Source organism: Corvus hawaiiensis, chromosome 2 (genome assembly GCF_020740725.1).
Source record: "Corvus hawaiiensis isolate bCorHaw1 chromosome 2, bCorHaw1.pri.cur, whole genome shotgun sequence".
In the NCBI taxonomy this organism is placed as follows: domain Eukaryota; kingdom Metazoa; phylum Chordata; class Aves; order Passeriformes; family Corvidae; genus Corvus; species Corvus hawaiiensis.
In genome coordinates, this window is record NC_063214.1 from 45,953,864 (window position 1) to 45,979,095 (window position 25,232).

At 36.7% G+C, this 25,232-nt stretch overlaps 1 protein-coding gene across 4 annotated transcripts in view; it reads left to right on the forward strand.

The window, feature by feature from the left end:
• AASDHPPT (aminoadipate-semialdehyde dehydrogenase-phosphopantetheinyl transferase) overlaps positions 1-25,232 on the forward strand; it is a 41,968-nt gene that overhangs the window by 1,086 nt on the left and 15,650 nt on the right. For 2 of the 4 annotated variants that reach the window (XM_048294690.1, XM_048294687.1), the window contains exons 2-5: positions 258-483; positions 13,622-13,743; positions 14,404-14,565; positions 21,345-21,422. In XM_048294690.1, the coding sequence (XP_048150647.1) occupies positions 273-483; positions 13,622-13,743; positions 14,404-14,565; positions 21,345-21,422 (573 nt within the window). In that variant the 5' untranslated portion in view covers positions 258-272. The remainder of the gene's footprint in view (positions 1-257; positions 484-13,621; positions 13,744-14,403; positions 14,566-21,344; positions 21,423-25,232) is intronic. The other 2 variants (XM_048294689.1, XM_048294688.1) reach the window with 1 other exon arrangement.

Here is a 25,232-nt window from a genome sequence, read left to right on the forward strand (position 1 = left end):
GTGATTTGTCTAGGCTGGGACTGCTTTTCATCTTGTGTTGACTGTGCTAATAGTGATAATATATTTGATATTCTGGTGAACTCTTTTGCTTAAACTGACTTGACTCAGCTTTTATAAAAGCGAGAAATTTACATTATTTGGCTAAAATACACAACTTGATATCAACAGTAATAAACCCACATTTTTTAGGCAGGTGGTTTTCTAGCAACCGCATAGCACAACAGTTCCGTATGAATCACTTCCATTTTATTTCACAGGCTGGTCGCCTGCTGATGCGGAAATTAATTGCAGAAGAGCTGTGCATACCTTGGAATGAAGTACAGTTGCAAAGGACATCAAAAGGAAAACCTTTCCTGGCCAATAACTTACTCAGTATCAATTCAAATTACAACTTCAATATCTCTCATCAAGGTGATTATGCAGTCCTTGCAGCTGAGCCTGAGCTTCAAGTTGGCATTGATATTATGAAGACTAATTTACCAGGTAATGCATCACGGTGACCAAAGCAGATTCTGCAGTGGTTGAGTACTGAACTTTTTCACATTTCCAAAGAACCAATCTGTGTCCTAGAAATTTAGTGTAATTAGAAGAGAGTGTATGAATGTATTATGTATTTGGGATTTCTAATTGTTAAATGCACTCCTCATTTATTTTGGGGTGCCTCGTAGGACAGATACGGATATATTTCCCATTTAGAGAAGCAGAACCCTGGGAAAATAAGGTCATGAATCCTTGTATGATATGGCCAGTACCAGCATCTGCAGGTACTTTAATTATGGATTTGGTGTCTGTGAGGTAGAAGCAGGGACATCTTTCGAGCTAGGGACAATGGGATCCATCCCCATGAGAACTTCATAGACTGTGTTACTCACTTGTCCCATAAGTATGGACATTTTATGTGTCAGCCAGCTGGCAACATGGATTCTCTGTGAATGTGCAGTAATGCTTAGTGAGAAGGGATCTTGAGGAGGGAACATGTGAGGTGCTCCTGGGAAAAGACTAAACTTACAAAATTTAGTTTTTGGCCTATTTATATGTATTAAGTGACTGTATAGATTAGTGAACTTCAGGACCAAAATTAGGATTGTAGCAAAGTGTACTTTTAAGTAGTTTTATGGGGATTGTTTAGTTTGCAAATGTTCATCAGTGCATGACTGGGTTAAAGGAGAAACATACTGGGATTTATGATTCACTGGAATTCTAGTTTTCTAGAATCTTCCTTAAGCATTTAACCAGATATGACATTAGTAGTTGTGTTCTTAGAGAATCTTTCTTCACAATTTTTGGAGTTTCCCAGCATTTTATGCTGTGAAATACGTTGTGTTGTAAGGTGGAGATTCAGATAAACCCCAACTGGAAAACTTTCTGTCTGATCACTTTACACCTTTTTAATGATAACTACAAGTGTACATTTTTGGATTGTCATGTTTAGCTAGGATGCACAGAAACTTTGCAGCAATCTGAAGTTCTTTCCTGTGACTCCCATCTGCTGTTGACCCTCATTCTGAAGATGGTAGTCAGCATATGAAGCCACAGGGTAGCCTTTGGAGGATCCCCCACCAGAGCTATTACATGTTTTGTAACTGGAATTGTGTCCAGTGGGTAAGGCTGCTTTGGTACAGGGGCACATCTGACAGGACTACAGTAACACAGGGCCCAAATAACCAGATTAAGCTTGAAGCTGGTGCTTTTATCATAGCCCTCTCAGGCAAAGCAAGCAAGACTGTGTCCTCACATTGTCTTGCACACCCTCAGCCTGTTTGCTGGGGGAGCAGAGTTACAGAGCAGGCTTTGATGCTGTGCAAACACTGCTGTTATTGGTGTGGTATCAGCACTGGGTTAGGCATAGACCTGAAACACAGCGCTCTACAGCCATGAAGAAGGGTAACACCTGGTCGCAGTGCCCTTGGAAACACTCTGGTTGGGCTGCCACTGGCCTTACCACAAGACTGGGTGGTTTTAATTCCTCATTCCAAAAAACTTGCTAGCTTCAGTGTGTAAATAGTGAAAATCAAAATATTCAAGCATTTGTATCTGAAGCTTTTCTTGGGAAGTGCAAAATTCAAATGTATACAGAAAAATCGAAAAATTTGTATGTGGAAGTAGGGATATCTTACATCCTCTGCTGGTATTTTATGCAGCTGTAAATGTAGCTGACATTTTAAAGGTATGTTGTCAATGCCCAACTGACCAGTTTTATGAAACTTGTTAAACTTTATTTCTAAAGTCTGAAGACTAAGTAATACTTTGAGCTCTGAGACAGACAGGCTTCAGTGTTTTTACCCAGAGAGAGAAAAATGGTGGTTATTCTGGAGATGCTGGTGATTCCAAAAACTGAATGGTAAAAGATAGCTCATATGTCTTCCTTTTTGTAATTACAATTTGTATTTTTGAAAAAGAAATAAGATACTAATGAAAATATGATAATTGTATGTGGGAAAGAGAGCCAGCAAATAAGTGATAGTAAGGACAGAACTTTAGTTCATATTACAGAGACTATAATTGAAAGCTGGCCATCTTTTCACCTAAAATTTTTCTGAGGAAGATTTTTGTCTTAGTAGAATCACCTGAAATTTTTTTTTGTTGCTGGGTTATGAATAGGTAACACTGACTTTACCAGTAATATTTTCTCTGGTAGTTCCACTGAGTGGTGCTCGTGTTCTGCAGTTGCTAAGTACGTTATATTTCTGAAGGTAGATCCACTATAAATCTCTTTCCTTGGAACAGCTACAAGGACAAAGAGTTCCCTATGAACAAAGTACATTTCAGGAGGTTTGTTTGTTTTCTTCAAACGCTTTTTTAAATACAAAGTACTTCATCTTGTGATGTTATCCAACAGCATCTTGATTGAGGTCTCCAGTATTGTAGATCTTACATTCCTTTATTGTTCAACCTTCGAGCATGCAAAATCTGCAGTGCAGATACACAAGAGTATCATGCAGCTGAAAGTTTTGAGAAGTCTGCTGTTTTGTGCTATTATGTAACAAGGAGTCCTAGTGTACCTAAACGTTTTATGTCAATTCTTAATCCGTGCTATGTGTTTTTGTTTTACTTATTGTTCATAAGAAGCCACCTCTTTCCATATTACTTGTGCTTCATTAGTAAAATCTGAGAAAAGAAACTACTACAAGACATAGCCTTCTTCTTCAGAGGTGAAGGCAGGCCACAGTAACAGCTATTCTTAGCACTGCCAACAGCAACAGTTCTGCAAAAGTTCCACAGGGATGCAACAGTTTATCCCCTTTTTTCCTCTATTCAGGTATTAAAGTAAATACTATTGTGATAGTAGAAAAGGAAAATACCCTCTTCAGGCTTTGTGTGATGCTGCCTTTTGGTTATCTGGCAAGTAATTGTAGATTTAAGTCAGTCTTTCAGTTTAATTGTTTTTGAAGTATTACTGAGATCAATGATTATTTTCTTTCCTTAGATCAGTTTAAGATGAACTCTTGAGTCATTTGGAAAAATCCACACTATTCTGTCAATTTGTTAGTAGAAGTGTCTGTGGACATTATTTGGCCAGAGAGGTAATGCATATGAAATTATTTTAAGCCTTTCACAAAAGAAATGAGGATTCTCACAGTAATATTAATTCCTGTGGAAAAAACTGAGCTTTTATTTTATTTTTAATTTATGAACAAGAAATTCTGCAACAAGTGTCAACTTGATTTAAGTGGTGTGTGGGATGTTGATTGACCAGTTACTTAAACAGTGTAAAGTAGAATATTTTCAGAGACTTAGGAAATAATTATGGCTTAATAAAGATTGCATTGAGCATTTGAAAAAAGTTTAGATCTTAGGCTCAAGAGCTTTCCTGCTGTGCAAGTGAATTTCTTTTCACGAATGCAATTTCTTAGTTTAGATGGATTTGCAAAGGTAAGTAAATTAACAGTTCATTCCATATCTTTGCAAATCAGCCTGCAATCTTTCTTACCTATCACATTATATTTACTTTGATCTGGACATCTCTAATCTCAGTTTTATTCCAGAATTAAATATTTGACATGCAGTAAAATTAGCTTTTCTCATTAATATTTTGGTTTTATGCTAGGCTTGCTTGTTAAAAGACACAAAAGGGTAAATTTTCTGCCTGTGAATTTTACAGAAAAATTAATTTGATCTAAAAATACTCCATTAAATGCTTTTTTAAGAAAGTGGGCTATTATGTGCAAACACTTGATTATGTGAAACTGGTTTTCTCAGAGGTAAAGAAATATAAAGAGAACTTGACTAATTTTTCTCTTTTTATTCTCATTATTACATTAATGAGGTGAGGTAATGCAAGAGATGAGACCAAATAGATCTTCAAATCAGAGACAGGTCACACATGAATCAGAGTATCTAAGTTCCAAAAGAAGCTAATTACCATATGTCAGTCTAGCTAATGCAAGAAAGCTCTCTCTCTCCAAACAGTTTTAAACTGCTGTTTATTTTGGTGTATCCATAAGCCTAATTGAGTTAGGCACACCTACATCATGGTTAAGATATTTGGCATGTTTTTTAGCTAGCAACCATGTTCAGTTTTTTGCACTTTTAATGCTTTTTTAGTTGCTAGTTTTTCATCTTTTCAACAAGAATTTCCTAACCTAGAAAGAAATTCCAAAGCAGATTGTTCTTTGTGCTTTTATCCTTAAGGTGACTTAACTTTACCTTAAACAAAATTTGAACTGTTTTTGTTTTTATTGTTGTATTTCAGTAAATCTCATAGCAGCAATCAGCATTCAATCTTTTACTGCTAGAGATAATCACCAAATTGCTAGCTAATGTTACAGCTTTAGGTGTGTAGATGCAGTGCTTGAAATGAAGAAATTAACAAAGGGTTTGATTTAAATGTTACTTCTAATAGATCAAAGGAGTCATAATTTATAAATGTGTATGTAAGCACATAATTTTTAGATGTGAAGGATGTTAAAACAGCTGATATCCTTGTTGAACTAAAGAATCAGAGTGATTCTGTGCACTTACACTGAGTAAACAGGGAGGCATTTCTTTGTTCTTGTTCTATTTGCAACTGGGAAGAAACAGCCATCTTAAACGTATTCTTCAAGAATATATATTATATAGCAGTTTCATTGTTGTGCTTTATTCACATTCCTAACACAGTTTTAACCTGGAATTAGATGATTCTGTATTTGATGAAGCACCAATGCTTTGAAAACTGTGAAAGAAAGTTGATATTGTGATTGAATCTCCTCTTTACGGGAAAATCTCTTTATTTTCCAGAGAAACACCTTTAATCCTTTATGACTATTTCTTTAATAGAAAAATGTAAAACCATTTGGATTAAAGTATAAACTGATAGCAAAATGCAGAACTATAAGCTGTGGAGAGTAGATATGTTTAAAATGAGGGATAAACTAGCAATAAAGAAAAGAAGAATCCTTAACTAGGAGCCTTTAGTAAGAATCAGAGGTGGAACAAAGAGTAACTATAAGAATGCTTGTCAGATTGTTTTGGTTTTGTGAAGTTTTTTTCCATTCCACACACTGAATTTACAGTAGTCACAATTTGTTACTTAATTGGTGTTTTGGGAAATTAAGTTATACATTCACAATGAGCAGCTAAATAGAACTGATTTTTTTTTTTTTTAACAGAACTAAAAGTGTTTCTCAGCCTGCACTAATGACAGTTAGCTTTGGCTTTCCAGATTAAGAAAGTGTAGCAGAAAAATGTGATCCAAGGACTAAGGTTAAGTAATTACTATGTAGGTCTTAAAGAATTGCCTTTTGAGGACTTTCTTGCTAACACTGCCCATTTCCAATAGCTTCAGCTCTACAGATACATATATTTGTTGCAAGAGCTGGAACATAGAAGCTGACTTTGTGTTGTCAGAAGGTTATTTGGATATTGACTGTGCAGGTATTACAGTTCAGAGCTCTCACTGGTTTCAAGGTTTTGAGACAGTCTTTTAGAGACAGACTTGCAGATTTTTTTTAGACTAACTAATGAAATGGTAGAAACTTATCTTAAATATTTCACAACTCTCCTCAGTGAATGTAAAAAAAAGTAGCCTCAGCTGCATTTCCCGGATGTATTTCCTTTCTATGAGAAATTCTGATTTTCAACATAGCAAATATTTTTATATTTCCTCAATAAAGATGACAGGTTGTTCTTGTTATGTCAGGTGTTCAGGATAGTTTGGAATCGGGAGACATTTGCTGCTTCCATAGGTAGCTGTTTTCTTGCCATTTATTGGGTTGGTGCTGGGAATTCTAAGCATTCATAGCTATTACATGCTGTATTGCATTTTGATGGAAAATCCAATTTTGTGATGTATTAAAAAAATCATTACTTGTCCTGTATAGTTTTCCTGTTTGTTCATCAGACTTGTTGGGTTCTGTATTAAACATGTGTATCTTCCTTTTTTCTTTCCTAGTAAAAACCAGTTTAATAAAAGCAAAGCAAACTCTTGGAGATGGTATCTACAAGAGTAGATACAGGTGAATAGACCATTGAAGCTCATTAGTTTTTCATCTGCGGGCCTTTGCTTTTCCATCTGCTTTTGCCATGTTGCAGCACATTTATCTTCCTCTTGCATCTTTCCTTGTATATTTTGGCTGGATAGAAGACAGGTCCTGCAGTGGCAGAAGTTGATCTGTGTGATGTTAGGGGGAAGGATGTGGAGGTACAACATGCCAGTGACTAGCTGACTGCTGTCTCTTCCCTGTGCGAAGATCAAACAAAGCAAAACATGCTGGGTTTTAGCCGTCAAGTGGGACAAACAGTATTTCAGCTGGTGGCAAGCCAAAGAAATGGCTTTCTAATGTTTTGGGTTTTTTTGATTTTTGTTCATTTGTTTTTAAAGAATGTCCATATGTAGGAGAGATTGATTCCCAAATTTAAAACACTAATACTACTGTCATTATGTGGGGTTTTTTGGACTTCATTATGAAGGGGGCAAAGAGGGAAGGATGGTGTACAGACAGAGGTGGGAAAGTTTTAAGTGTGAAAATAAGGGATTTTTACTGCATTTGGCTGTGCAAGTCATGTTCTGGGACAGGCTTCTGTGCAGTGTCCTGACTTCTGCCATTACAAAGCAGCTCTGTTGTTCATTGCATTCATTACTGCAGTAGGATATTGTAAGGTTGAAGGACATACTCCCAGAGTGTGTGTCTCAATACTGAGGACCATTTCCATACCAAATTTAGAGGAGAGATCTCTCATCAGACTCTTTCAGGGAAACCAGCTCAATTTGGATCAGCTTGTGCTTTCTAAAGTCACAGAACTTCCCAGGCAAAAACTGCATTAGTCAGATCAAGGAGGTGTTAGAAAGTGTGAATCATGTAGTGAAATTCGTGTGGAAGATGAAGATGACTTAGGTACTGAGAATTGGCTTGGCTCCTCACTCCCTTTATCCAATATAGCATTTCATATACTAGATACCAACTGGATTCCAATGCCCCCCCAGGTTCTGCAGTGCTACGAGCTTCTTAAAGATGGGCCTACTTTCCCTATAATTACACTGTCACTAAACACCTAACTTTTCCTGCTTGATAAACTGTGAAAGGAAGCTCTGATGCTGTGATTAAATCTCTTTTTTTTTGCTTGTGTATTTTCTTGGACTTATAAGTGGGGGGTTTTGCTAGTTTGTTTTCTTGGACTATAGTTATAGGTTTTCTTTTAAATGTTAATTTTAAAGCAAAGGATTAATTGCCAAAGATTTCAGTCACTATAATATCTCTGAATGTAGAGAAAGACCTTCTAGTATATTACTTCATAAAATGTAATAAAACTTTTCAGAGATCTGCTGGCTTGGTAGTATTATATAGTGTAAGGCTATACGTGGTCAGACACCATCTGGACTTTTTTTTTTACATCTGTAGTTGTGTCCTCATGAGTTGCTTTGCAAAGGAAAGTATGTTTTTATGTTTATTTAGATTTTGGGGTTTGTGTTTTAGTGTTTTATGCAGCATAACTTCCTAAGTGTTGAAAGAGGGTTCCTGCTGTTGTGGCAATGGAATGATTGCTGTACTGTTTGATATATGTTCTGTAATGAAAAACTGATAAAAATGCCTTTTTTTTGAGGGTAATTTTTGGTTTTGCTGAAATACTATGGCTGCCTAGAGCTCTGCTAGCTGTGGTCATACAACTTCTTGGAAAGAGCTTAAGCAAGTAAAAGGTGTAAGAGTAGACAAACACAAGTTAAGAAAGGGTTTCTTGTTTTATTACTGCTCACTTTCTTATTTGCTATCACTCTTTAGTTGTAAGTACATTTTGATCAAAGAATTTGAGGTTCCTGAGTCATCTTAGTGCTTAAGACCCTGTGTATTTTAAATGCTCTTATTTTCTCCACTCAGAAGCAAGCTAAAACTGTGAGCTTGCACTCAGGTGTGTTTGCCTGCAAGCTCTTCAATAGCAAGTATATATTCTATTTGAATGTTTGGCCTGTAAAAGAACATGTAAAAATATTCTGGAGTCTGAACAGAATTTGAGAGGATCTGGCATTTTTTTTAAATTTTCAGAATAAATGACAAAAAGCATGAATCTGCTGCAGACAGTGTGCTACTTGTCTTTAAAAATCGATCAGATAGGAGGTATCCAGTTGGCAGCTTTTAATTTTATTTCAGGTTTTTTTAACCAAGCCATAGCTGTGTCAAAACTGCTGTTTTTCCAGTCAAGTTTTAGAGGTAGAGCTTTCTAAGCCATTATCAATCTTTACTTCCTTTTGTTTTACTATCAAGGCAGCTTGCTTAAATGTTCATCACTGCTGTTAGACCCAACCATGCTAATGCAATTGAAACCTTAGCAGTTTCTCTAAAATTACAAAGGCTTAGTGATGCTAACTGGAGAGAAAATATCACACATTATCAAATTATTTCAGTCTCTTTATGACTTTTCCATTTTTACAATCTGGAAAATGTTGAGTAACTCATAGGAGGCAACGTCAAATGTTCAGGCATTTTAGAGTTGGTGCTTCTCTGAGGTGTGCCAAGATAAAACACATCAGTGTAACATTATGAGAATAGATGTTTAACATACATACAATTGGGAGAATTGCAGGTTACTGACAGGAAGTGTAGAGGTCAGAGAATGTAAATCCTATTTCCAATTCACACTAAAGCTGTGTGAGCTAGTAGACTGAAAAAACATACATTGTTAATGTTCTATCTGGTTCTTGTAAGTTAGTCATTTATCTCACTAATTATTTGCCTTGTGTTGTTTTTAAACATCTGTAAAAGGGGTAGTTGGTATTAATAAACAATTAGGGCTTGGGCATCTGTTGCAGAAGAAATGTTTTCTCTGTATCAGTTTGCTTTGGTTTCCTTTAGGGACAGTAAAAGGTCATCAAATATGGCTTGTCCTACACCAAAAGGATTGTCAACCCAAGAGTCCAGCACTTGAAACAGATGAACAACTGAAGCATGAACAGATCTGTCTGCCTAATAATGTGAAGCACAAGATAGCTGTTCACTTTCTGGGGTTTGTTTTGTATTTTTGTTTTGAGTGTTGATTTGGGTTTGGTTTTGTTTGTTTATTGTGTTTTTTCAGGAGATTAGTTGCTCAGTGAGCTGGCAGTAGTAGCTTTATAGGCTAGCTAGTTTCTATCTGACCAAAACAAGTTGAAGACTGTAAACCAATAAAACTTGAAGTGAAGATGGTCGGTCATCTACTCTTCTCACTATTTTTGAGAGGCCATGTCATGGTTTTAATAATTTTGGGTACAAGTTTGTACCCTGCCTTTGTGAACTGTACACTGTATTACCAAAGCTGGCTTACGATTAACCTGATGTTTGTAAAAATGTAAAAAAACCGTATGAAGATTTCTTTATTAGCCTTATAGATAGTAATTTTCACTATTAATAGCATCCTAATTTACATGGATCTTAATTCTGATTGCCTTTTATCTTCCTACAAATGCAGCTTGTTTGGATTCTTTAGCAGGTAGAAAAATGGGGGGAAATTACCCTGTATTTATGTACTATTTCTACAGTGCATTTGCAAACAGGACTAGAGAATATAGTCTGTTTTCTTATCCTTTGCTCCTGCCTCTTTTTAAAATCCGTCTTTTATGTCTGGTCTGTGGCATTACTTTTCTACAGGGAAAATGCAAAGCAGTTTTTTGGCTAGTCTTTAAAAAAAATTAACATAAATCCAGTTGTTATTGCAGTGGAAAACATGGCATTATATATTAATGTAAATAGCTCATGAAAAAATCCAAAATGCACGCACATCTGCACACATATGAACACACATGCTTGCCTGTATGTAGCATGTTTCCTTTCCAAGCTTAATGTTGGACTTTTTTTTTTTCCCAGTATCACTCGCTATTCCCTCTTCTCGCTCTTCCTGAAATTTCTAGGGTATTGTGTGCTTTTAATTTAATGAAGAAACTTAACTTTTGGGTTAGATTTTTTTTTTTTAATTCATAGAAAGCAATTTTTGAAACATTACTCAGCTTATATTCTTACGGATCTAATGTGCTTCAAAGTTTATTAACTGGGAATGTATTTTAAAATCAGAGAAGGCAATATAATTAATGCTCAGCATTAAAAAGAGTTAGTTTGCTTTTTTGAAGAGTTCTATTTCCTGGCATAGGCAAGTAAGAAGTACTTAATTAAGAAGTAAGTTTATTTCTGAAACAAATTGACAAGTGGGACCTACTTTAGAAATGCAAATTTAAAATCAAATAATTAATTGCTATATGGGACTTGTTCCTGTTCTTCCAAAGAAAGTTTTTCATAAATTGTGACAAGTGTGTTTGAGGCGTTTTAAATTATTTTTAATCAAAATAAAAGCAAAACACTGTAGCATTTAAACAGAAACTTTCTGCTACTTCTAGCTTTGCCCCAATCATATCTTCTATGTCATGAGAGACAGGGAAAGTTGAAGGGGGTTTAGTGAAGAGCCACCAAGGTGATTAGAGGGTTGGAGAACTTGACTTACATAGAAGTGCTGACAGAGCTGGGTTTTGTGAACCTGAAGAGGCGAAAGTTCTGAGGAGAGGAATCTAGTCACAGCCTCCCTGAAATGTAGCTGTAGAGAGGATGTATATAGTTGTCTTCATGAGCATGCACAGAAACAGGGCAAAAGGCAGCAGGCTCAGGGTGCTTCAGGGGGAATTCTGTCTCTGTAGAATTAGTCTTCACCACCATGAGAACAGTAGAATACTGGACTAGGTTCTCCAGAGAAGGAGTGAAATAATCTTCTTGACAGGGCCCTTGGTAACCCAACATAAGGCTCTATTTTTCAACAGAAGGTTGCACCTGCTGGTCTCCAAAGGTCTTTTTCAACCTACATTTTCCTCATGGTTCTGTGAATCTGTCTTTCTCGGATAACTGAAGCAAATACGGGGAAATGGACTAGGCAGGGTGTGGTACTGTAAGTAATTTATGGAGAATAGTAGTCCTGAGTCCTCGGATCCATTCCTCAGAGCAAAGCAACTTACTGCATTAAGGAAACAGGGAGGAAGTGCACTTAAGGACAAAGTGCTGCCTGAGCTTTTCAGAGGAGGAATACGACAGACAGTGGGAGTGGAGGGGAAAGTACTGCATGAATTTGAGCATGAGTGTTGAGAAGGGTAGCTGAATGGTTGAAGAAACCTAGGACAAGAAAAGGGTTGAACAATGAGGGGAAAAGCAGTAGCATATGGGATTGATAGGCACTTGGTGTACTAAATGGTTTAAGTATCGAGTGTATTCACCACATGTGGTTAAGTTGGGATGGCAGGACTGACAGTGCAGGAGCCTTTATATGCCTCTGTGTGCTGAAGGTAGCATAGTGTGAATAGTCTTGGGTGGTTTTTTCTGGTTGTCCTGGGCTACTGAAAGGAGGAGAACTCTCTGGAAGTAATGGAGGAGAAAGGGTACACCAAGATATTCTAAAATATTTTGAATCACAAGAACAGACTGGAGCCTCTATACTGTCATATTAAATATTCAAGAAAAGAGAGAAAGGGGGGGAAAAGAAAAGTGGATTTGTTTAGAGCAGGTATTAATGTAGTTATTTTATTGTAAAATGGGCTATATAAACACAGAGGGGAAAGAAAATACCTTTCTCCAAGTTCAATTTTTCATTGTTACTTTTCATTGTTATTTTTCATTGCTTCAGGGAACTTGCATTGTGTAAGTAGATGGATATGGCATTTGCCTCAATAATTCATCAAAGCATACTTAACATTGTGGTTGCTTTTTTCTTTTACTGTTATTTTCTCCAGAGGGAAGTTAGTCCTGTCTTTAGATTGTTCTGGATCATTCTATTAGCTTAGTCCTGCAACTGTCTACAAAATTTCTGTCTAAAGATGTTCTCTTCACTTTAAAAATGCAATTGAGGGCATCTCTGAAATGTCACTGCCATGTCTTGTGGGATGTGTATGTCAGATAACACTTTGTAGTACAGTTTGGAAATTGTGAGAAAACCTGAATGTGTGCTTTAGTGTAACATCAGTTTGTTCAGATCAGTTATTACTGCTGCTAATACCTGTTTTTATTTAGCGCTTAGATATCTGTAGACAATAATCACTTTACAGAGAAGGCTTAATGGCTTTACCCTTGTTTAAAATGGGGAACATGAGCATAGAGAAGTAAAGTTCCTTGCCCAGTCAACTCAAAGAATTACTGGCACAGCTACAGTTAGAATCTGCATCTTAAGCAATTATTTAGTGAATGGGTTCTTCAAAGTAGTGTGGTATTGGGAGGGGGAAAGTGTTTTGGTTTAAATATGAGTAATGTTTTATTTTAGTGAGAACACTGAATAACCTATCAAAGAAATTGTCTCAATATGTTCTATTCAGAATTTTACTATCCCTAGTAAAGAAAATAAGTTGTTTTCTGCCATTGTCTCTTTAGCCACCTGTAGGCCCAATTGGCCTTGGATGCTTGCATGGGATGCTGATTAATATAGGCTATGGGAAACCAAGCTTGTTACAAGGTGCATAGATTTCAGTGTACTGTAGAAGTGCCATTGATCAATATAACCACACACTCTGTAGGGTTGTCAACAAGGTAAATGCAGACTAGTGGGGAAAAGTGGTGTAGCCACTGAAGAGCTGCTGAAGTGCCACACAGCTGTGCTTATTTTTAGACGAAGCTTAAATGTAATCTAAGGAATTTAAGGTTTGGTAGTTTGAGGCTGGGTTTTTGGGGGTTTTTTTTCCCCCTTGGTATATTTCTTACAGTTACTATGGACACCTCTCTACTTCCATTTTTCTTCCAGAGTAAATCCAATCGAAAGAGCTTAATATGTGTGTGATAAATTTGGAAGACTATGCTTCTACAAGTGCTTAAAAAAAGTGTTTCTTTTGTATCCCAGAATCCAAGGGCAGGAGGCAGAATAGCTTGATAAATTTTGACAAACAGCATGCTGTTTTATAAAATGTTACTAGATCAAGCTGTCAGATGCCAGAGACTGTATATGCTACTTGAGTAGTAGAATACAATTTTTTTATATTTATATAAAATCAGCATTGGTTAAGTACTTTGCCTTTTAGAGAATGCTGGAAACACTGTGTCCTGAACAGTCATGAGCTCACTGCTTTGAGGCTGTATAAATTCAAATTGTGGAGCAGAGTTGGTTCATAAATTTTGGTTCTTATGAGATTTTTCTAGAGCAATAATGTGAAGTAATCCATTTGCTTATTATTACTACTCTGTTAAAATTTCTGTAAATATCTCTGTCTGATTTATAGGTAGTAGCTCAATTCCAAATTTCTTTCACATAATGAAGCGACAGTTTACTGAAGCAGAGTGGGATGTAATCAAGTCTATGAGTAATGAATGGATGCAGCTGGATATGTTTTATCGGCACTGGGTAATACTTCTTTTCCTGTTTAAAGTCTGCAAACGTGCACATTCTTTTCTGATATATTTTATTATTTTCATTATAGTAAAAATGTAATCATTTTGTAGTTGCATAGAATCATAGAATGGTTTAGATTGGAAAAGACATCTAAGATCATCAAACCCACCACTAAACTATGTCCCTAAGCACCATCTCTACCCATATTTTAAAGAATTTCCGGGTTTGTGACTCAACCACTTCCCTAGGCAGCCTGTTCCACTGCTTAAAAAGCCATTTGATGAAGAAGTTTCTCCCGTTATCCAATCTAAACTTCCCTCGTGCTACCTGATACCATTTCATGTGAAGATATTCTTGGGCTTAAGATTTCAATGATTATTTTAATATCAGAATAATTTTGATAACCATAGTAGAGTAGGATTTATTACTACCTTTAAACACATAGCCAGAAAAAGGTAAAGGGTTCATATCTGTATGTGCCATTGAGTAATTTCATTTGCATTTAATGCAGCAAGTTAGGCTGGGTAAATACAATGCTGATAACTTTTTCTCACATTTACAGTAGTATGAGTCTTAAATTTATTTTGTCTACAATGTGTACTCAGAAGTAATGTTTATAGAACTGTTTGAAAACAGCCAGTATAAATAAAATACCTTTATTGTGTCTTCTAGGCCTTAAAGGAAAGCTTCTTAAAGGCTATTGGAGTTGGAATTGGCTTTAACTTGCAACGAATTGAATTTAATGTGTCTCCATTGCAACTGGAAATAGGGAAGGTGTATAAGGAGACAAAAATGCTTCTAGATGGAGAAAAAGAAGAGGAGTGGACATTTGAGGTAAAGAATATGTTTTCACTAGTGATAAGCAGTCTCAACTCCTTATGGTTGCATTGCATATTTGATTTTTTTTTTAAGTGCAGTTTCATACCTTTGTTCTGTATAACCCCACTGAGCCTAGATTATTCAAAATTTAGGATATAAATCTGCAGCATTTTAAAGTATTTTTGATGATTGCAAGAACACCCCATAGATACATTCTTTATAATGTATATTTATATTTTTCCTGTTTCTGGAATATATTTCCTGCACTCTGAGAAAGTCGTCCTAAGGTATGCAGGAAGTTCACAGAAATATATTCGGACCTGATTTCTTGAACAGGACTAAGATTTTAAAGTTCTTCATCAGTTGGTCTAGAGTGGGACTAGTGATTAACTAACCCCGTTAGTGTTTATGTTAGATGTCCGAAATGGAGGAGGTGTCTTCAGCTCCTTTGGAACTTCTTGTCCACACAAGAAATGTGTTTTTGTGAGTGTGAATTAGCTGCTGTCTCTGGGAATGGACAGATGAAAAAAATTGCTTAATGGAAGATTAGTTTGGCCTCAATAGTCTAACTGAGTCTTGGAGTTTGGGCTTTTGTTTTCCTTCTTCAAAGTTATTGGGGCTTATCACTAAAACATCTATCCTTTCAGATTTGGTAAGAAATTATCAGTGTCATTTCATGTAGTTTAAAGGATACATAGGGAAAGAACTGATAGGGACGTGATTTACTGGTGGACCTGGCAGTGCTGGGTTAACAGTTGGACTTGCTGGTCTTAAAGGTGTTTTCCAGCCTAAATGATTCTGATTCACAATAATGTCGAATTATTTAATTACCTAAAAAACCAAGCTTTAAAAAAAAATTAAATTATAATCCCATTTCTCTACCCCCCAGAGGTATGTTCATTCAACCACTTTAAACAGGGCAAAAAATGGAACAAACTGTCAAGTGCGCTTTTCAATAAGATTATTCAGTTTCAAATACGTATTTTCATTTTGAAAATACCTATATTGTTGGAGAGAGCTGTTCCAATAGAGCTGTCTAAATGACAGATTTCTGCTGTATGCTTATTTTCTTTAGTATACAAGCTACATGTACCCTGTGCATGTGGTATGAAAGAATGAATGTTCCAGTAATATTTAACTTCAGAGTACAAGTTTGTACCTTCACAGTTCATTCCATTCAGCATACCTATCCACTTCTGGTTTTGTGTTATTTTACAAGTCTATGCATACTAAATCAGTCCTCTTACTCAATTTCTGTATAGTATGGCAATATCAGTATGTCATGAAATTCACTAGTTGGAGTTACACTGGCAAAAGGAGTTATTGGGAAAGCCTGTGGCACATCTCGTACCAGAATGCTTTCTGTATAACTGCAGTGTACCATGGCCAAGGGAACATCTACCTCTCTTAAATGAATTCTGGAACTCCCAGTTTTGGTCTTTGACGTGCCTGTGGTTGATTGACAGAAACAGCCTGAAGATGATGATGTAGATAGCTCCTTGTAATACTTAAATGCTTTCTAATTCTTTGAATTTTCCTTATTACTTGGTAATTGCTGCCAGAAGGTTCATGCAATTCTTGTCTGAGGAATGTCTCCACTTGCACGCTTGCCCTCCTGCTTCCTAGGAGTGCAGCATTATAATGGGGCAGATTCTAGTATTTCAAAGAAAGAACTTAATGTCAAGTTTCCTTTAAATACAAGTTCAATTGGCATATAATTTCATTTAAATATTAACATTCATTAAAATAAAAAAAATAAAATGTTTTTCAGTTACCGATCTCTGGAGAGTCTAAAATTAAGCATCGCTTTACTTTTCTATCTCTTCCCAAGTTTCTTTTAATTTTGCGTTTGTTTTCTTACTTAAAAAAATCTTTTTTTGTTTCATCAGATTTTTAAAATAACTTTTTAGTTGAAAACACTGATTTTGAGAGATCTGAAAGAGTCACCCAAGAGCAGACATTAAGTCACCTGTAAGACTGCATGTTACTGACAGTCTTTCTCTTAGGTTCCCTGTTGTGCTAAGTTTGCTTGAGGGAGCTTTTTCTATCAAAGAAAAAAATATAATGACTTCACTTTTACTTTTCAGAACTGCCTATATCTTAGTGAAAGGAGATGATCAAAGAGAGCAAGACTGTGTAAAATTCAATTATCACATATTTTGTCTCATTTCAGTTTTAAAGAAAACCTAATTTAATAAAACTAGAAGGGAGAATTAAAGGAGATTTTATCCATTTAAATTACACAAAATATTCTGAAATCGCCTTCAGAAAGTATCTTGTAATATGAAAAAGACAACTTTAAATTCATAAAAACCAGTGAAAGATCCACCTAATACTTGTCATGACGAAAAGGTCAAGAGGAATACTAATGAGTCAGAACAAGTCAAAGTTGACAATATTCAGACCCCCTGTAACTGTTCACAGTCAGAGCAAAGCCAATTCTAACTGGTGACAGAATTTTCTGTGAGCAGTGCAAAAACATTTCTCTTATTTGATTGTAAATACTGAATTAACTACTTTGTTATGTAGTTGGCTGTTTGTTGTCCTTTCACCAAGGGTTCAGTTTTGCTTGGAGCATCTTTGCCCTCCTTCACTCCCCCTGTTTTCTGGCTTGAATGGAAGGAAGTTGCTCAGAAGCAGCTTCTTCTTGTTTGATCTTGATGGAAGGATTTAGCTTTAGGGTCTTGTTTTCATACAGTACTCTAGAGATTGCTACACAGATTCCCTTCAGCTGTTTCAGGAGTTGGAGGAAAAGAAGGCTTCATTTAAAAGCATCAATTTAATTTTAAGATATGTCTGCTATATGTGTTGAATATGCTTTATTCATATAGATAGTGCACACTTTCCTCATTTTAAAAAGGTGGCTTTGTTTAGTAATAACTAAAAGACAGCTAGCCCAGTGAAGAGTGATAACAGCATTTTGTCAGGGTGTTGATTTAGGATGGAGTCTTGATGATGATGATCATTATGGGTAATTCTATATGCTCCATTTGTTTCCTTTGAAGAAAATAAACTTGGGTAATTGTCCTAGTTTCATCTCCAGTACAGTTAATTTTCTTCTTAGTAGCTGTCATAGTGCTGTGTTTTGAAATTAGGATGAGAATAGTGCTGATAACACACTGAAACAAAGTCAAGGACTCCAGTGTCTCATAGTGCCCTGCCAGTGAGGAGGCTGTGTGGTATGAGCTGCCTACTATGTTCAACTACGATGAGAGTGAAGTAGTAAATTTTAGTTAAAAAAAAAGAAGTCGATTGAAGACAGTTACGACAAGTTCTGTCACTTAAAGAGATCAACATAAGTTTATAAGATAGATTTGTAGTAGATCTTTTATATGGAAAAATATATTGGCACTGGAACATATATTGGCACAGGAACAGGTTTCCCAGAGAACTTGTGGATGGCCCATCCTTGGAGGGCCAGATTGGATGGAGCCTTGAGCTAGGTGGTCTAGTGGAACATGTCCATGTCCAAGGCAAGGGAGTTGGAATGAGATGATTTTTGAGGTCCCTTCCAATGTAAGCTGTTCTGTGACTCTATGGAAAAAAATTCCTAGTTACCGATTTGCAAAATGTTAAATGTGTTCATGACCCTTTTTTATTGGTCCCAGTTGTGTACAGCTGATCAGGAAGAATAACTGGATAGCACTTACTGCAATCAGTATTAAAGAAGAATCTTAAATGAGACATATGATATTTCTGTTTTGGTATCTACCTCAATTTTGGATACAACTATTTTATAAAGGAAGCATATGATTTATCCTAAACTTCAGTCTGGGATTAAGAATCACCTAGCAGGACTACTGTTGCACAAATAATTTTTTGCATTTTTTCACAACAAATATTTGCTTGATATGTTTATATGCAAGTAGATTACTTCCAGAACATGAATTTCAAAGAGAGATTAGCTGGGTCAATTTGAAACATATTTAGTAATTGCTGGTGTGCAACTGTAGTTGGCATCTTTCACCTTCAGTAAGAGAAGTTAATCCTGTTGCATTGCTAGGAATAAATAAGAATAGAAACATATTTCTAAGACTAGCTAATCCAACTGGATTCACTCATCAATCAATTCTGCTGGCTGGGAAGGTACAGTTTCCTCATAAGCCGTCTGTTGTTGAGTGAATTCGTAATGATTTGAATTCCAGACACATCATTCTGCTGAGTCTTTGAAATGCAATCATTGTAAATCTCTGTGTGCTCTAGTAAGGCTTTCGTTCTGTGCAGGTAAAAACAAATTTTGGTCCATTCCATGTTTTCTGGTTTTTAGAGAGGAATCTTAACAAAACAAACTCTTTACCTTGAAGGAATTCTGTATGATTGTCCTCTTTTTGTTTAATCATCTATTGCCATTTAAAATATTAATTTTATAAGCTGGTATAGCGATATCTCCAGGGAAGCAAGTTGATCCACTGTTTTTTATAGTTTCACTATGTTTCATTAATTCCATAGCATAAAGTTTTGCTGGCCACTAGTGAAGGCCAGGAAAGATGTTCCTTTCTGTATTTCATTTGGATTTACATTGCTCTGAAACAGCAAAGATAGGTGAAGGGCATAGTTTGTTATGTTTTATTGTAAGATGCTGAAAACTCTTTTGTGATCACAGAGGATACATGAAATAAATGAAATGGAACCTTTTTTGTTCATTGGGCAGGGTCTCTGCAGGGAAGGTCTATTTAAACAGTCACTGCCTGTTAAATGCAGCTTTGAACGGAAAAAATATTTTGCTAACAGTATGTAAAATACTACCTATAATATGTTTTTAGTTGCACAAACAAGTAGTAATATAAGTTGACTTCACAAAAAGAAAATTCTGTGCTTAAAGCTGTTTGCAGACTTCTGATTACAGGTGTAAGCCACTGCTGAATGTGCTGTACTGTGCTCTCTGTTCTGATATGTCTTTGACCTCTTGGAAAATGCAAAAAAAAAGGAAAGAAGGGTGGAAAATGAAGTAATTAAAATGGGGATGTAGTAATTTTTCCATCTAGAAAAACACAAAACACTCCACCCCAGAACTATAGAAATGGTTTAGCAACACCTGATCAAGCATCTAATATTCATAGTCTTTCTTATTTTTGAGGAAGTTACAGGAATGTGCACACTGAGTACAAGTGTTTATCTCTGAGGTAGCATTCTTTATGCTTGACTAATTTTCAGTTTTGTACTCTAGTAAAGGAGAGGAAAACCCAGTAAAATACTTAATAGGAAATACATTTATAGCTCTTGCAGTCATGTAAAGTATTGCTTATGCTGTAGGTTTGTTAGTGTTTCTTATATTAAATATTTTTCTTAATCTAGACAGAATTGAAATATTCATTTTCTTACTAGCACTTTGCAGAAAGGTATGACAACATGAGCTTGATAGGGTTTTTTTGAAGTAGGTGAGGGTTATAAAATTCTGACTGCTAAAGCTGTCAAATAGGCACAGTTTTGGTGCTGAAGAGATCAAAGTAAAAGCACAGTTCTATTTCCTCACCAGCACCTCTCCACCAAGGCACCCATGTTTGCCAGAAAAGTCCCCCAGTTTTACAGTTGAACTGGTGCTACACATGAATGGAGCAGCTGCTGCCTTGGCTGAGCTGGGCTGAGTAGATCTCAGCTGAGCAGCTTGGCAATTTTTTTTTTTTTTTTTATGTATATACAGGGCTGTTTGGGAATCACTGAAATGGTATCCTAGCAACTGAAGTCTTTGAAAAGTCTATATATTAGATGGACTATAGAGACGCCTGATGTGGACTGACACCATTGTTCTAAAAGACATCATTTTGTGTAGATTAAAAGGGGAGAAAAACGAGGGAACCAACAACCTGTCAGGGGAAATAGGAGGAGATCATGGTGCTTTCTTTATATTATGATATACTGCCATTAGAATATTTCCCAAGGAAGCCAAAATTGGAGATTCAGTCTTACATCCAAGGATAATATCCCAATGATTTTCTGATTTTCAGATTAATGGCAATATTGAAATTGATCACTTTCCTAGGTAACATTCTTGGTATTCTTGATTTCTACTTTAAAAAGTGTGCATAAATTAAGTGAAAACTTTTGGATAAAGAAGCAGGGAAAAATGTATTTCCTCCCTTTATATATATATATTTTTTAAAGTCAATGAAATTATGGCTTGGCTATAGAATAAGCATTGTTCTGAAACAGTATATAAAAGTCTTTGGGGTTCTTTTTCCTGAAATTGTTTAGGATGAATTCTTAGCCTTTCTAGAAGAAAACACTTTCAAAAAAAAACCTAATAAATAGGTAAAAACTATATTACTAAATATATAGTTATAAGTCTAAAAATATTGATTCATATTTACACATCACAGTTCTCAGACTGCTGTGTCAGGAGTTTAAAGTTGGGGTCTCACATGCTGTGTGAAGCCAAGAAGGGAGACAGAGTCATTGGTTTAAGTTTACACTGATGCTGTTTTTCAGAATACCTTCCAGAAGTTCACAGTTCATCTCACTGGAAAAGGATAGCTAAGATGTAGTTTGGGACTTAAAAGGGACTGGTAAAGGAAAGCTCGGGTGACAAACTTGAATGTAAATATCTACAAGTGGATAAGGTGATGGTAACCCATAGTAACCAGTCCTCAGCCCTGTGAACATTTTAATGTATCTGCATCGAGCTCGCCAACAAAACTCCTAAAAAGTACTATTGTTTTTTGAATGTCATTATTTTAAAGTATTTTAAATTATGCTCTGCTATTGTTATGAACCATATTCTAAGTATTTATATAGTCGGTACTCCAAAAACAGAGTAAAGAAAATGCATTTACATTGCCATTTTTCATCTTTACTAGGAAACGCGCTTGGATGACCATCATCATGTTGCAGTGGCGCTTGGGAAACAGGAGGGATTTGTACAGAATAATTCTGATGTAAGAAATTGTGAAATAGTTTCATGTCTTGGTGATCACTTGAATGTAAACTTATGATGTAGCTGAAAGTGTGTTATCTCATGTATAGGGCCAAGAAGAAGACTTACCTTAGGCACAGTATTAAACAGAACCAAGCAGTATTACTGAACTGTTTCCCCTAGCTCTCTTATGCCTATTTCAGGAAAAATCTGGGAGGGAGAAATAGTTTCAGAGGACCGCAGCAGATAATGTCAAGTCTGTAATGCATGTATTCAGTGTGTTCATTCAAGAGAAGATTAAGTGATTTTTGTCACAGCCTGCTAGTACTCATGTGGGAAAGATGGTTTTCACAGAGGGAAATGGAAACAGTGAACCAATCTGGACTGCTAAACTTGCATGACACCTCACCAAGCTGATTTTAGTGGGGGACTGTCAGTGTATGTATCCCAGAGCAGATCCATCGCTCAAATACCATTACGACAAGATAACCCCTGAGACAAGCAGCAACAACCAACAGATGGGAAGAACAGCAGTGTTAGTCTTCGTTCCATGTGGTGTCTCTATTGAGAGAAAGAGCAAAGCTACTTAAAAGCTTTTCAGGATTTTCTGTGTAATTTAAAAAAGACCTCAGTCATGAAAATAGCAATAGAAGTCAAATTTAAGGGAGAGGCAGACTGGCAAGTTGTAGCCAAAACAGCCAGACAGTCAGCAAAGGAGAGTGTGACAAATTGCCGGATCTTTCTCTGGTGTTCCAGTTGCTCACGAGAAAATGGGTTAGTTGTCTTCTGTAATTTAGATACAAAGATTTTACCAGGAACTAGAAAAAAAAAATTAGTTATAGGAATGGATAAAAGCAGGAAAGTGATAATGCACACTTGTCTATCATGGTAACAAAGTCTATGTTCATGGATAAAAAAGGGAGGCAGGCCTTTTCACTAGTATTGGTTAGACTGAGAAAAGAGGTATTAAACTGCTTTTGAGGATTTACTGTGATAAATCAGTGGACAAATATTTTTAAAGAAATTACATGCATTCTGTTTGACAGGACATACTTAAGTTCCTGGTGGGGTTGCATATTGTCCTTCTGACAGGAATACTGATAACTGTAAGTCTGAGGTGAAAAGAAGGTGGACGTTATTTCAAAGGACAATTACCTAAGTATTCGGCAGAAATCTAGGATTTTTAAGTATTGACCTTCATCATGGTCACATACCTTAAACTTATCATGACTATTCTTTCTGTGATATCAAAGGTTATGATGAAAAGTCTTGGAATCAAGAGGAGTCTCAAAGGCTTACTTGTCCACTGACTAAATTTATGATTACCTAAATTTCATTATCTCAATTCAATGAAGAAAGGTCATTTTAAGCAGGACAAGAGAGCATTCTGAGACTCCCCAGTAAGGAAATTAAGTGAAAATTTATGTACTATTGCACTGTGCCTTTTTAGGCTGCCTTCTAACAGGAACATGGAGGAAATGAATGTTGCCTTCTCTCTTAGTAAAAGAACCATAAGAAGGATTCTATTTATTGCTGGATATGTTGAAAGAAAAAGTTGTCATTGTAGCTTAATGTGTGTGTAAATGTTACCCAGTTGTTTCAGGATGTCAGTGTTTGTGTCTGTTCCCTCTCTGCAATCACAGGAGTAATTCATTATGGCCTGCTTGCAGAACATCTATTTTCAGCTTTCTTCACAAAATGATAGCATGTACCTGCAATTCCCAGGAAAGACCGATTGTTTTGTCAATTTACTGTAATTAAAAATCTCTAGTGTCAAGAGCCTTATCAAAATGCTAGTGACTGCTATATGCTTGAAGAAACAGAACATTTATCTGTGCTCTTAACCTAGATCTAGACATTTGTCTGAGGCAAGTCTCAATAAAAGATGGCTGAGTTTAAAATTCTTTATAAATCCTGTGTAGGATATAAAGTATGTTCTGTCTATCACTTGCTAAATTTCACAAGAGTTGTGGTGAATTCAGTCAGGACACACTTCCTTCAGACAAGCACGTGCTGAAGTTCAAGCTACGTCTGTTAGCTCAGAGGCTTATTTGGTATGTGTCTGTGATGTCACTTTCATGGCTCTAGGCACCATTCCTGCAGCTTTACCTCATCTCCAAAATGTCCAATGAACAGGAATGTCTCAGCACCATGTCATTGTGTAAGGACATAAAGTGAGAGACAGCTCAGTCTCTTTTGCTTTCAGTCTGTATTGACAACAAAGAGTTTTTCTGTGTTGCTACAAGCAGCATAAACTATTTTGTTGTCTCTGTATTTATTCCTAGAAGTAGCTTACTGCTCAAATACTGGAGAATAGACATTTTTGTTTTTTCCCTATTTACTGACCTACCTTCATTGATGTGACAGGAAGGGATAACAAAATCCTCAAAATTTACCTTGGATTGAGTCACCTCCATTACTTGGATGTAGGGTCTACAAGGCACAATTATGAATAAATTCCCCAAATCTTTTCCTGGACCTCAACACACTGGAGTGCCTCTGAAGTGCCTGTACACCATTGCACTCAGGATGAGGAATAAACATGATGAGTCAGATCTGTGTGTGGCTGCAGGGCTCCGAGAGCACGAGATGGTGGAGTTTAGGATGCTGGGGCAGCAAGAACGGCTCACAACCCTTAACATGAGGAGAGCAGACTTTCTCCTCCTCAAAGGACAAAGAGGGGTCCTGTGGGATATGGCCTCACAGGAAAGTTGAGCCTCAGAAAGCTGCTTAACATTCAAGGATCACCTCCTCCACTCTCAAAAGAGTTCCATCTCACTGCATATGAAGTCAGGCAAAAAAGCCAGAGGGTCTACATGGATGAACAGGGAGCTCCTAGCCAAACTTGGACAGAGAAAGGGAAGCGTACAGAGGGTGGGAGCAAGAATGGGTAACATGAGAAGAATACAGAAATATTATCTGAGCATCCAGGGATGAAGTTAGAAAAGCTAAAGCCCAAATAGAATTTAATCTGTGATCAGATGGACAACTAATCTCTGAGGCAGCAAGAAGCACTTCAGTAAGTGCAAAGAAGCCAAAGGGAAGGGTTTTGCTCAACAAGACAAATGTTGAAAGAAGCTGAGATGCTGAATGCCACCTTTGCATCAGTCTTTATTAGCAAGACTGACTGTCAGCAATCCCAGGTTGCAGGGATGAAAGAGGAAAGGAGCAAGGACTATGCGCACTTGAAGGAAGAGGATTAGGTCAGGGAATGCTTAAGCAAACTGGATGGGTGTAAGTTGATGAATATTTATGGCATACAGGTGGCAGCGCAAGGCTTCTCTCAATAATCTTTGGTTGATCACGGGGACTGGGCGAAGTGCCCAAAGACTGGAAGAAAACAAATGTCACCTTATTGTCAATAAGGAGGACCCAGGGAATTACAGGCCTCACAGCTTCACCTTGGTTGCTGGAAAGGTGGCAGAACAGCTGATTCTGAAAATCATTTCCAGGCGCAGCAAGGACAAAGAAATCATCAGGACTAGTCAACATAGCTTTGCCAAGAGAAAGTCATGCTTGACCAACTTGGTAAACTTCTGCAATGAAATGACTCACCTGGTAGATGAGGTTAGAGCAGTGGGTAACTGTCTACCTATATTTTAGTACCTTCTAAATTTGGCAGTGTCTCTCATAAGATCCTCCTAGAAAAATGCTGAGTGGTGGGTAAGCAGACAGTGAGGTGTATTGGAAACTAGAACATTTGGGCCCAGGGTGTGGTGATAGTGGTACAGAGTCTGGTTGGAGGCCAGTTACTGGTGATGTACCCCAGGGATCAATACTGGGTCCAGTCCTGTGTAACATCTTCATTAATGAACTGGATGATGGTGCAGTG